The 13,438-nt window shown below is 45.3% G+C and overlaps 2 protein-coding genes across 2 annotated transcripts in view; both read left to right on the forward strand.

Annotated features, from left to right (window-relative positions):
- Positions 1–1,807, forward strand: part of LOC126537932 (neprilysin-1-like) — a 53,233-nt gene extending 51,426 nt beyond the window's left edge. The window contains exon 10 of the mRNA XM_072286892.1: positions 1,723–1,807. Within this exon, the coding sequence (XP_072142993.1) occupies positions 1,723–1,807 (85 nt within the window). The remainder of the gene's footprint in view (positions 1–1,722) is intronic.
- An 8,286-nt stretch (positions 1,808–10,093) lies between these two features.
- On the forward strand, positions 10,094–11,964 carry LOC129386239 (neprilysin-1-like). The gene is made up of 2 exons (XM_055073940.1): positions 10,094–10,235; positions 10,721–11,964. The coding sequence occupies exons 1-2, from the start codon at positions 10,107–10,109 to the stop codon at positions 11,057–11,059; spliced, it is 468 nt and encodes a 155-aa protein (XP_054929915.1). The 5' UTR covers positions 10,094–10,106; the 3' UTR covers positions 11,060–11,964.
- The last annotated feature ends 1,474 nt before the right edge of the window (positions 11,965–13,438 follow it).

Consider the following 13,438-nt stretch of genomic DNA (forward strand, 5'->3'; position numbering starts at 1 on the left):
AGGACATCACCACTTACACATTTACTGCCTAAGTGATCGTACAATAATCCGCGCCACATTTCATCGCAAGTTATCACAACAAAAAGAAAGTTACAAAATTATCACGCTCTACGGTAAGGAACCTGCAATGCCATCAATGAAGAACTAACAACATTCTGCGATTAGTTCCTCAAATACGTTTTGCGGCGCTCAGTTGAGTCTTTCTCGGTCCTTCTTTAAGAACAATATGGAAGAGTTAGTTGCGAAGCACATTCCCACCATTACCGTTATAAAAATCGTCCTCCCCCTTGTTCAGCGCTTCACTCAAACGCCTGAGTAACAGGAAGAAAATATTATTCCCGTCAGGGAAACAGTCAAACAACCCATTCGCACGGGCCAAATATTGTGCTGCAGGTAAATCGTTCGCAGAGCTATCTCAAAAGCCCAAACGGGTTTTCTTTTGAACAACATTGCTAGATACGTTAGGAAATAATCCAAAGCGATTCTGTAAGACCATTAACCTTAGCAGTCTGAAATTCTTGTCGTTAACTGATGAACATAACCCCCTGTTGCAGAAAGCGATGTCGCCCAAATATTGAACAAATCTTTCTGCTCCGTATTCACCAGCGAACCTAAAAACGAATTACCTGAAACCCTATTCTTAAACCACGATGTCATGCTATGCTTAACGTTTGAACCTAATGGAATTTTGAAAGTTATTGTTTCATTGTCACTAACTTCTTCATCTGGTAGTAGAAATGATACAAGCTTGATGTTCACATCAGCATAACTTGGCACATGAATAAAATGTAACCAATCAGGATATTTCTTCTGAGTAACTGCACAACATTTCAACGCGTAAGCACTCTATAGTTGGTTTTATTGCCTAGAGCAATTTTAGGATTAATTTGTTGAGTCAGAACATGGACACTCTTAGAAATTGATTCGAACTGTGAAACACATCAGTGGTCGTTTTAAACAAGTTGGCCTTTGAATTCGTTCCGATAGTACATGCGAAGGCGTCCCTTGTGGGCGCCACTTAATCGGAAAGCAATAGTACAACTGCAGTTAGGCCCGCTCACTCAGTACACAGCAAATACACTACTTTAGGAAGGAAGCATCCTGCCATAAGGGCTGGCTGGTAACTGAACTCTTACAAAGAGCATCACTTAGGACACTCGCAGGAACAGCACAGCTAAACAAATTGAAATTTTTGAACAGATAGGCGTAACTTCCGCGTTCCAATGCCACCTGCGCGGCGGCAAGCAACAACCTTCAGATGAGAATAAGAGAAGAAGACAAAAAGGCGATATATATATTCTGACCTAAACATCCCCGGGGGCAGTTCGCAGGACTTGGGCATGTTGTGCAGGCTTAGAGCGTGACAGAAGGCATGCGAAATTTGCAGTTGTACATAATTACGTAGTTGTACATAAACACGTGCTTGTTGAATTTCGATTCGTTGTTGGGAAGCTTGCGATTTACTCTGAGGTCATACCACGGAGCCAAATAATGACCTTGGGTGGGTTGTTCCGTTACTTGTGAAGCGCTTTGCCACTGAGCCAATTCTAGGTGTAGTGGAGCTCCTACTCGCCCGTCATGACATGTCGCTTCACTGCTACGTTCAATACAACGACAACCAAAGTTCACAAAGGTTTAAATGTGCGCCCACGATTTGCGTATAATTTCGTTAACAGGGAGCATGTGACCAATTCAGCCTGCACTGTCTTCATCACATGTTAGATGCAGTGCCGGACGTGACTACGGACAAATTTTTCGAAGCATGGAGGAAGGCACTATCGGTTTCTTGTCATCAGACTTGGGCTGACCAGAAAACCTCGATCTTCGACGAAACTACAGTGAACGCCTACTATGTGGTTAATTTCAATACTGCGTTTATTCCAACCGCAATTCTCCAGCTCCCTTTCTTTTATACCGGAGCTCCTCCTGCTATCAACTATGGCGGCATTGGCGCGGTAAGTATATGTAATCTTAAATACTATGTTATATATTAAGATAGTTTCTTAAACTTAAAATTGGTATTAGTACGCGCAATTCATTATATATGCTGTCCTGCTAGCACAGACGTTGTAAACAACGTTCCAGGCGTCCAAAAAGTATTCACAGGTATTTGCTTCCGTCGCCATGCCAGCGAATTCGCCGTTGATGAGCTGCTTTAACAGGCTCCACAGAAGATACTGCAGCGTTGCTAAGAAGGTCCGTGCATTTTGTTTCCAAAAGTGTCACGGAATTTCGCTTAAGTTGTAGGCACTGTACATGCTGCATAGTTTACTACACCTTTTCTTGAAAAATGCTGTACTCTGGTCACTATTCCTGCGCTTTGCAATGCTACTGAAAACTTGCGGCATGGCAATAACGTCTTTATGCGTTTTCTTTATTTAGATGGTTAATTTCACAAACCCACGAGTGACTGTGTGAAACCAAAAAGAGCGAGCACTATGAAAGCAGTGGACAGTGCATTCCCTTGTGCCACCTACATGGGAACCGGCGGACTACAGCTGCCGCGACAATTTTAGATGCGGTTACATAAATAAATAGTAAATCTTGCGATTCTATTAAATACTTCAGCGTCGTAGAAAGTGTCCCGAGTGGAATTTAAGGGATATTCGACTGCATTGCAATAAAAACGCATGCCTCCGCTTTAGGCTATATTGCGAAAGTAGCAACCGAAATAATGCAGTAGTTAGAGCAGCACGGTTTTGATGATTATGGGCGCCATAACGTAAAACTATTCCAAACTTCTATTCCAATATTCCAATTCTGCTATCAGCCGACCACAATTGGTCAAAAACTTTTGTCGACCACCCCCACTTCACCTGTCTGTCACGCGACGTCACAAAAACCGCGATACCTCCCCATCTGATATGATGTGTACACACTGATTATGCATGATTTGACAGAAAAAAGAAAACCGTTATTTCTGATTCGACAACTTTTTGCCATTAGCCCTCCGCTATTGGTAAAACGTTTTCGGGCTGCACCCACTTCACCTGCCTACCACGCAACGTCACAAAACCGCAAGAACTCACCGCGTCAAAGTGACGTGTACGCGGTAAAGATGCATTAATATGCCGAACAAAACTGAATTTTCTTTGGAATAGCCGCAGGCGGCCCCGTTCCGAAAGGAATAGAAGATGGCTGCCGCCGATCGCTCAGACGCTGGCTACTCGCACCTGCCGGAGAGCATGGTTGTATTTGCGTATAATAAAACTTCTTGCGTGGTCGTGTAACGTTTTCGAGCAATTTTATCACGTTTACCCCCTCATTCTGCTAACTAACTCTTCTTTGCTGAGGGTCCGTTTTAGCGTCATTCTTGAGCTTTCGTTGGATGCCGCCGTGATTTTCGACCAGCCACCGCAAGCTAAGTAAGGAAAAGCCGACCAATCGTAGACGTCGGCACCACCCTCTTCATCCGGTTATCGACTTTCAGTGCAGGGGCTCGGCCCTATCGAATCCCTCTCCACTTGAGCGTTCTCCTCGCATCTTGTCAGCCAATTAGATATGACAACCCGCTCACTGTAGGCAATGTTATTCGTTTTTCAAGCAAACAAAAGTGACCTCCTATGAACGAGAAGAGCGTTTGATTGATCTGTTCAGACAACCCTGCGGGTGACAACCCGGTGCTTGCGTTAGTGGTTACGCAAATTTCACGTCAGGAGATTGGAAAAGAATAATAGTGGAATAGTTTTACGTTATAGGGCCCTATGATTCGCTATGTTTTATTCCGATTAACCATTGGAATCACGCTACGTTTACTATATGCTAAAATGATCTTACTTTAGTATGCTTCTGATCAAACATTATTTTTCTTGGAAATATGCGGCCAGTATATATCTTTATGGGGGCCTACTATTTGTCTATGAGAAAATAAGTAAGCACATTTGTTTTCGGCATGACACTTTCGTATACTTTTGGAAAACAGCAAACTTTGAAGTGAAACTACTGCTGGCATTGGATCGTTTGCTCTGCCATAAATGCGGGCATATTTTAACCGAGTGATCAGTAGGATGTTGGAAACTCTGATGTTGTATATTGGTACCAGCTGCCAGTTTGCACAATTATTTAAGAATGTTTACGCTCCAGCTTGCATGGGCGGCATGCACCGGGACTAAGACGGTGGCAACAGGTTCTGACGAATGTTGTAAATAATACTTAGCAACCTCAAATGCCAAACGCGCCGTTTAGAGGCTTAGAGTGTATGAGGAATTCAGAATAGGTTGCTGGGCGTAAGTAAATATCACTTTTTGTGTTGTCTGCTTTCTGGTACATTGACTTCTTCGACAGTATGTCCCCGATGCCGCTTTATATCGAAGACAGTGGCTTGTCACTGCATTAATTTATTACAAATGTTGGTGCACAGCCCTAAGGTATCCGTTCCAGCGTTAAGCGTCAGAGTGCCTCGGCGTCCCTCGTAACCGAGCGAACGAGCGCAGCGAAGAATCGGAGCACAGAGCTGCCCGGTGCTCTTGTGTGTTTTTGGCGCTGTTTAACATGAACGAAACAGCGAACATGGAGGCCAGCGGCAGATGAAACACGGCGATAGCGAACACAGCGAGAGTATTTAGGCGGAGGAGAAAGGCGCAGCGAAATCACGAGGCCGAAATTGGACTTGCAGAGTATGGCGATAGCGTGAGAAAAAGAGCGTAAGTGCCGTGCAAGGCGGGCACTGCGGCGAGGATGGACACGTGGTGGCGCCAGAGTAGAGAGCGTCGGACATATAGAAAGATAGCGCTGCATGAGTGGAGGTCCGTCTGCGGCGACGACTGTGAACCGCGCGCATGCGTGACCCAGGCGCTGCCTCTCGCGATTTTCCGATTAGCGAGGCAGACCCGCAGCACTTCGCTCCATTTGCAACGTTCTACACGAGACATATTCTCCGCGCTAACCAGTATACTGCGAAATGAAAAAAGCATAGAGCTAGGCTCAAGTTCCGCATTAGGGGGTATTGTACTGGTCGGTGACATTTTTCCCGACTTAGCGGACGTGAATTGAGCTTAGTAATCATCCCTACCTACTCAAACAAATGAATATTTACCACTGCTTATTAGTCAAGTGTACAGCTACCTGTATTAGGCAACAAGAAGCATATTGAAGAAAGTTTTTCTCCAGGACGTAAAAGTGTCCATGATTTGCAAGGTGCAATGAAATTACCTGGTACCTCAGGCCATTGACCATAATTAGGAATACAATGTAAATTATGATTTGGATAACCAACCATTTGGAGTTTTAACGCGAACCATTATTTGCGAACTTCAAGCTGTTCACATATCTATCTATCTATCTATCTATCTATCTATCTATCTATCTATCTATCTATCTATCTATCTATCTATCTATCTATCTATCTATCTATCTATCTATCTATCTATCTATCTATCTATCTATCTATCTATCTATCTATCTATCTATCTATCTATCTATCTATCTATCTATATGTCATGACACGAGTGACATCATGGCATGTAGGTTGTGTGAGTCACGAAACAGCCACCTATCTCTTGGTGCTCTTATGGTCGTTTCGTTAACTTGTTAGGCACCCTGCACACTGCTTTAGTTAACATCGAATGCCACAGGGCATAGCATCTCCCTGCTTTTCTTCCGTGACCGTTTACCTCAAACCCTATAGGACTCTTAGGATAGCTAATTAGATAAACGTAATATAGAGTAGGAGCAAGGCGATGACCAATGCTGCCAAATAAAGCGACCTTTAGATCGCAGCTCTTCGGCGTGGACTCCTGCGTTGAAAGCCGACGTGCCTCAGCGTCACTCGGCGTGAGCACAGCGAAGGATGGATATTAACACGGATCAGAGTGGATGATGAAAGACCACGATAGCGAAGAGAGGGTGAGCAAGAAAGTTGAAGAGGAGGGAGGGTACGGTGAAAGCATAAGAAAAGCGTAGTTACGGGCAACGCGGGCTCTGCGATGAGGATGGCTACGAGATGGAGCCAGAGTAGCGCGCGTCCGCATACTGGAGAGTCATATCTGAGCGGGTTTACGGGCGAGCTGGCCCAGCGGAAGAGCGAAGACGCGACTGCGCAAATGCGGTAGGCTGAGGTGGCCAGCGTGTTTACAGAGCGGGTAGCTCATTCGCTGGCATCCTCTCCCTAGCGGAAACAAACATGGCGACCACCCGCATGAACAGTGGCATGTCGTCAGCGTCATCATGCACGCGGCGCTGGCTTTCCTGCAGGCGATAAAGCCTCGAATGTGTTTTACCACTGTAGAGGAGTTGTGTATCCTGCAAGAGGTTTCAGCAACGAGGCCGTTTAGCCACGACTTCAAGGGCATGACCCCGATCGAGAACCGAAGCGAACGTACTGGTATCTTCACAGTAACTCCAGCCTTGTTGGACAGATTGTGCAGCAAAGCACTTTGCTCGACCGAGCGAAGGATCGCTCAGGTAAATCTACAGCGCTCATGCGGCGCTCGGCTGCTGTTTCCGCTCGCCCGCTGAGCCCGCTGGTCCGTAATACCTCTGCGCAATAACTATTTATTGAAAATATCCGCGGCATGAGCGGAAGACTCTCTGAGGCATCGGCTGTGAATCATGTTCACGCGTAACCCACGCGCTTTCTCTCGCGATCTCCTGATTCGTGAGGCAGTCACGCCACACTTCGGTCTATTTGTAACGCGCCGCACAGGCGTATTGTCCTAGCGAGCCATTATATCGGGAAATCAGAACACGTATAGAGCTGCGCTCCAATTTCGCATCAGGGAGTATCGTAATCGTCCGCGTAGTTTTTTTTACAGTGAACTTCCTAATGAATAGGGTTCCTCGAATATTTCTTCTGCGTGTGCAAACACCATGGGCCGATCCCAGAGACAGTGCTATACCAGGACGACACGCATCTGAGGTGTAGTAGGTATGAAACGCTCCGCCAACTTGCAAAAATAAGTTTATATTTTTGGACCAAATCGAACGCATATCGCACATTAAGCTGATAATAAGAGGTACTGCACTTCGAGCAGCGTCGGCCATGTCTACGGCCGCAACGCCCTCTCTTTTTCGGCATTCGAAGCGCTTGGCTATCGGCTTTCCCTTCCCCCGGCTATCGCGTGGTTGCGATCTCTTCGAACCATGACGTGTACCTAGTTTCCCCCGGCTCCTCTCGCCGGCGGTTCCGCCGTACACGCGAATGCAAATAAAAAACACGGTAAATGAACTCGTACCTTGGTAGAAAATCCTGCGTCACGTCTGTGCCGTGTTCTAAACAGTTTCGCTGGTGCTCCGCCTTTGCAGAGTGCAATGGCTCATGAGTTTTACACTACTCTTTCCCAGATCGCTCTGTACGAGCACAGTAACGTATCAATCTTGGAGCCTTACACGTGTGTAGAGTGTGAATATTAATCTTCAAGAGCACGAAAAACAGGTTGCATGTCATTACAGCACGATGAAAAGTAGCTCAGTAGCTATGGTGTTGCAATGCTTCGGTGCGCGGGCCGGGTTTTCATGGGGGACAAACTGATTAACGCTCGTTGTGGCTAAAATTATTCCAGAGCGCCCCGAGCCAGAGAGATAACGAGTGTGCCTCATAAGCTGATCGTGCTTTTGGCAAGTAAATACAAACGGCTTTCTAAGCTGTAGGAGACGACTCTATACGACAGCTTAAGAGGGACAAAATATTGTTCAAAATATTTTTTATTGGGTGATCATTATTTCACGAGTACCCCTGTCGCGTCATGTGAAAACTTTACTGCCCTTTATCTGCGCAGAAAAGCTTAATTTGCGAATATAAAGTATTTATTCGTTATATTAGTCTAAACCAAGATGATGCGTAGCGTTATAAAAGATAAGCAGTGTTTTAAACAAACAAATAAAGAAAGAAAAGCGAATGTCCATAGGAATACAGAGCGCTCCATAGAAAATGTACGGCAGAGCTTCTAGTAGGGCTGGGCGAACTGAAATTTGGGGGTTTGCCTATTTGAAATTCGAAGGCGCGTCAACTTGAAATTTGGAGGTGGGTCAAATGAAATTTATAGGTGGCACGACTTAAGTTGGGGTGGGCCAACTTGAAATTTGAAAGAGTACCAAATTAAATTTACATGAGGGTGAACTATATGTTTGAGGTGGGCTAGCTTGAAATTTGGGGGAGGACCAACTAAAATTGAAGGTCGGGCCAACTTCGAATTTGAGGGCTGGACAACCGGAAATTTGCACTTGGGTTAACTTAAATTGTGGGAGCAAGATGAAATTTGGGGATGGGCGAACTTAAATTTGGGGCTGGGCCGACTTAAAATTTTGCAGGGGCCAGCTTCGGTTGGTGTCCTCGCCTGTCATATACCTGCACTAATAATGCCTGTGACTTCACATATAAACGTCAGAATCGAACTTTGTAAATTAAATTCGCATATCAGATTTTTTTATGAATGAGTGAAGAACCTTATAACGTAAGTGCATCTTTACTTTCGACATTGCTATGTTTTGAATGTACATGACAAGATGTTCGTGGTTCCAATAAATGTATTTGTTTTTATCTTGCATTGTATATTACTTTTGACTATTTCAAAATACCAGGGACGAAAATATTTCTAATTTTTAATTTGTGAATGTATCAGATTGACTGCTGTCTGTATAGTACCCAGATCCCCTCGACTTGTCTACAACTTTTTCTGCCCTTAGGAATCTCACCTTTGCGTTGGAAAAGTAAAGTGAAAGTTTAAGTAAGAATTTACATTTGTGGGTGACCCAGAAGGTTTGGGTGGGCCAACTGGATCCTTTGGGGAGGCCCAACTAAAATTTGTGGGTGAGTTAAATTGAAGGCTGCAAGACAAACACTTAAAAAGGGAGTAGACCAGCTTGACACTTTCAAGTGGGTCAACCTAAAATTTCGAGGCGCGCCATATTGAAATTTACATGTGGGCCACCTTAAATTTAGGGGTGGGCCAACTTGAAATGTGGGGGGGCGACAACCTAAACTTTGGGCTGTGCCAACTAAAACTTTGGTGATGGGTCAATTTAAATTTCGGGGTGGGCAAATTTTAAACTTGGTGGTGGGCGAACTTGAAATTTGGGGGTGTAAGCATGCTTACACATTCATAGATAAATTCTGTGGAGCTTTTCCATTCTTTTTTTCTTGGCTTGTACAAATGCAGTTTCAAGATTTATATGCTCAGACCAATTTTAAGCTTTCGTGGAAATCTAAATGGAAGAACTTTTAAATGTCTACGGCATCTTTTAGTTATTTCGCGATGAACTGTTGGACTGCTTTCCTATCGCTGCTGCCTTTGACGAAGAGTATGGTTTTCATAATCCCTGGCTCCCTGACGATCACTGCTTCAAGTGGGAAGAAAGGGTTTATACGGTTGCTCACTTCGAAACACTTCACAGTGAGGCCATTCTGGTGCAGCAGGTTCTCTATCCGTATTCAACAGCACATGTTGTTGCTCAATTAATTCCAGGAAGGAGAAAGTTACTTCTGGATTTCAAGAACTAAGTAAATCAAAATTACCGTAACGCGCGCGATGACTGTCGCGCATTTTCTATACAATAGTAAAATCCGCATTCACGAGAAATAGTTTACACTGTCACCGCTGTGATTAGCTCGGTGTTCTGTCAAAGTGTTTTATGAAGGACGCCATAACAAACCTGATTCTAAAGTTGTACAACGGAATTGATAAATAGATAAGTACACTCGGACTTGTGTGTCCCTTTTCTACGTTAGTATATCACACAGAAAGTTAAAAAAAGGCAAGCCCATAAAGCATCTGTTAGCTGCCGGATGAGAAGACATTAAACAAAAATCCAAGCCGGTGATAAAGTTATCAGGGTAGGCAACTTTCCTGAAGGATGAAATGGGTCAGTTGGGAATCCCTTCAGGCCAGTGAGGTTACTCAACTGTGAGAACCGATATTTTTTTATATGTGCGCGGGAATGAAATTCCGGGAACTGCTACACAATCGCCTAACTTTTCGCTTTTGCTATGTTTATTGTGTGGTCTCTCGGATATCGCAGTTAGGTTACTCGATCTTCCGTTGTGTTACAACGCTCGTGCAATTAGCAATTTTCAAATTAATCTCTAGTTTTCAAATCAAACTGCGTGTTATTATTATGCGCGGATTTGGTTCTGCCATTTTGTTCCATTGCAGGTAGTTGGTCACGAGATTATGCATGGTTACGACGTAGAAGGGACCATGTACGACGCTTCCGGGACGCAGCGTCAATGGGCAACACCTGAGTTCCTAGCGAATTATACAGAGAAGGCTATCTGCTTGCGGGAATCTCACAAAGCTGCCGTGAGTTTATGCTTCATCACATTGCTGACAAACTTTGCGGGCTATTGACGGGCGCTCCCGGTAAGCAAGGCATTGCGCATTAACAAGTAATATCTTGAGGTTGTGCACGTCTGCAAGCAACTATAATAGGGACACAAAAGCCAAGCAGCGTAGAGAAACGCTATGCGACAGTCAACAGTAGCCAACAGTTGCTCCTGCAGTTCTTCGTGTCGGGAACGGGACCACTTCGCACGCGAGGACATGCCGCGCGTTCTCCGGTAGAAACGTGCTAGCAGTAAAGTGTGGAGTTGACGGCCTTTTCAAGCCAGAGAGCGAGCGTGAAGTTTAGTACCGGCGCAACGTCCGGTGTTCCACACAGGAAAGTGAGGAATTCCTCTTGAAGGTATCAGATACGGATAAAACACTTCCAGCTCCATGCGTGAAACTCTCTGCCCACAAGTATTCGTGCCAGCTTCCTGATCAGTGCTTTTCAACACCCTTCGCAGAAGAAAATGAAAGCCCGGCAGGCTGTGCTTGACGACACCCTCGACTCGGAAAACCTCGCTGACTTCGCGGGTGCCACGATCACGCACGCAGCCTACGCTTCGTTGCCCGCCCTCCAGCGGAATCTGAAGCTTCCGGGCCTCAACCTGACAGCCGAGCGTCTCTTCTTCATCGGCCACTGCGCCAAGTGGTGCGAGAACATGTACAACCATTCAGCACGCTATGCCCCTGGCCGTTCCCGCTGCATTGTGCCACTGTTGAACATGGTCGAGTTCTCGGACGCGTTCGGGTGTGCGCCAGGGACTCCCATGAATCCGGCCAAGAAGTGCGTCTTCTGGTAGTGACCGCGATTCATGGGCCTTGCGTAGTTTTGCGTTCGACCTCCATTGGGCCTTTATTGTCAATGACATTGGTGCTTAAGTTTTTGGTGAGAACAACCCAAGTAGCGCCGTAGAAGAGACTTTCCTTGCATCTCCGTTGTGTCGTATTGAAGCCTAATATATGTGTGTGATCGTAATGTCCGTGGTAATTAATTATCGCTACGTGCATCAGTGAAATCGTTGTTTGAAACAAAACACGCTCAATGCGCTAGGTATAATTCTTGAACAGAATCTTTATTGGCTAACGACTATACAGCCTAATTGGTTGAGTGCATGTATTTCAATAGCAGCTAGTTCTTCCTTTACTTACGCTTTAGCTCCAACTCAGTGTTGCTGCATTTACACTTACCATGGATACTGTATGTGATACCCCATATTTCTTTGTCATTATTGCAATGTGCACTATTGAATGTACCCCGTGAAGGTCTCACCATTCGGAATACTCATACAGAACATTGCTTCTGAGAAGTGCACTCTATTACGCTCCAGGAGAATTACTGCAGGATGATGTTCCTACCATAGACTAAGGTTACTTATCTGCAGTGGCCTGGCCTGCTACTATCGTGTAGAAGACAGGTCGGCGGTTAAGCATATCATACCTGGACGTTAATTTCGGCTTTAACAGTAACGCAGTGAAAGTTACGCGCCGAAACCACAATGAGGCACGCATTTTATACCCTGAGTTTAAAGTTATGTAGGAAGTAGCGCTACTTAATTGCGCAAGAACCATTTATCTTTTTTTGTTTACGTATGTGCTTTATTGTATAATGTATAATAATGTATAATATTCCCAGTCCTGCTGTAGCCCTGCATCGGACTTCAGTATATGCAACAAAATAAATAAAAAACAGCGCCGACCAAATGCACATGACCTTGATTCTGTTTTGTATTAAAATGCATATGGAAGAATTGCGCCGGTATAGGCGGAGGTTGTACGGATTATTGCTGTTCACGAACGCCTCAACTACGAAAAAGCATGTGGGAGTGAACGCGCACTTAATTACTTACTGATTTCTTCCTTCAGAATTTATCGTTCTTTTACAATAATTTAGAATACAAAAGTAAGAAGTCCAGCTTACGCCATGTTTATAGTCCTCTTGTTTTTCGTCGCGTGTGAGGAACATTCGGGCCCACGTGAAATACATGCGCAGACTTATCGACGTCTCCGTGACGTAACGACGTAACGGTTTGCCGCCGTTGCCGAATGATAGACTTCTCAGTATAGCGACACTCTACTCATGTGAAGCAACATGAGCCGGTGAAGTACAAGAGCGCACTGTTCGACCCTTCTCGTTCTGTCAGTCCGTATAATGAGTAGTGCTCAAAACCAAACTACAGCTTCTGTACATTGAACGAGAGGAGCGCCAGGGAGTCGTCATCGTTCGGGCGCTGTGCTCGGGAAAATCAGAACAGAGAGCGCGGGTTTTCGCAAAGGCGCTGCGGAACTCCTGCCGCAGCAAAATGAAAGCCACCTGCCTAAGCAAATTTAGTTTCCGTCGCGTGCGTTTACTGCAACGTCAATCATTTTAAATGCGTAAGCATATATACGCCCACCCAATGAGGAAATCCATCCGTTCTTCCGTCCGTCCGTCACGTAAGGCGATCGCTTTTGAGATAGGCCGTGCAGCAGTGAGCGAATTGACTTTCGTGCTGCCTCTTGCTTCGACGCGTACTAAGCGGCCGCGCCATACGCAGCAGCCACCGCCGGAATATGGCTGATCATGGTTGATAATGGTTCACATTGAGAGGAGGCAGCGTCTTCAACCACGTCTACGTTTGTGGTCTGCCATACGTGACACTGTTTAATTACGTCACGTACGCATCGGCCAGTGCTCATCTTCTGCAAAGCAGCGGTAACGTACAAACCCACCTTCATGTAACAAGAGTGCACATTGTGTCTTCTTCGTTGTCTCATGCTACTAGTTAACATTTCGGTATTGAAACACGCTTCTCCGCTTCCCAATTATTTCGCGGTGTTTCTCGGGACTGTAGCAAACACAGCAACGGATGACGGAACAGCAGGTGATTGGTATCAAATGCTTGCGCATCATTGAGATAACCCCTACAGGAGCTTCTACGCCTAAATTTTCATGTCAAAAATAATTTACCGCAAAAAAAATGCAAAATGTCGGTTCCCAAGTGCTAAGCGGCACATAATTGCACGAAATGCAAGGTACGGGCACATGAACCTCTCTCCTCCTCACACCAGAATTTCTGCGAATCAGGCAGAATATGTGGCCGAAAGCAACTTGTGACAACGCTCGCTGCTCAGTCACCTCCTCCCAACGTATCATGTTGGTCCCCCCTCCCCCTAAAATAAATTCCTGGCAACGCCAACGC

The sequence above is a fragment of the Dermacentor andersoni genome, chromosome 3, assembly GCF_023375885.2.
Source record: "Dermacentor andersoni chromosome 3, qqDerAnde1_hic_scaffold, whole genome shotgun sequence".
Taxonomy (NCBI): Eukaryota; Metazoa; Arthropoda; class Arachnida; order Ixodida; family Ixodidae; genus Dermacentor; species Dermacentor andersoni.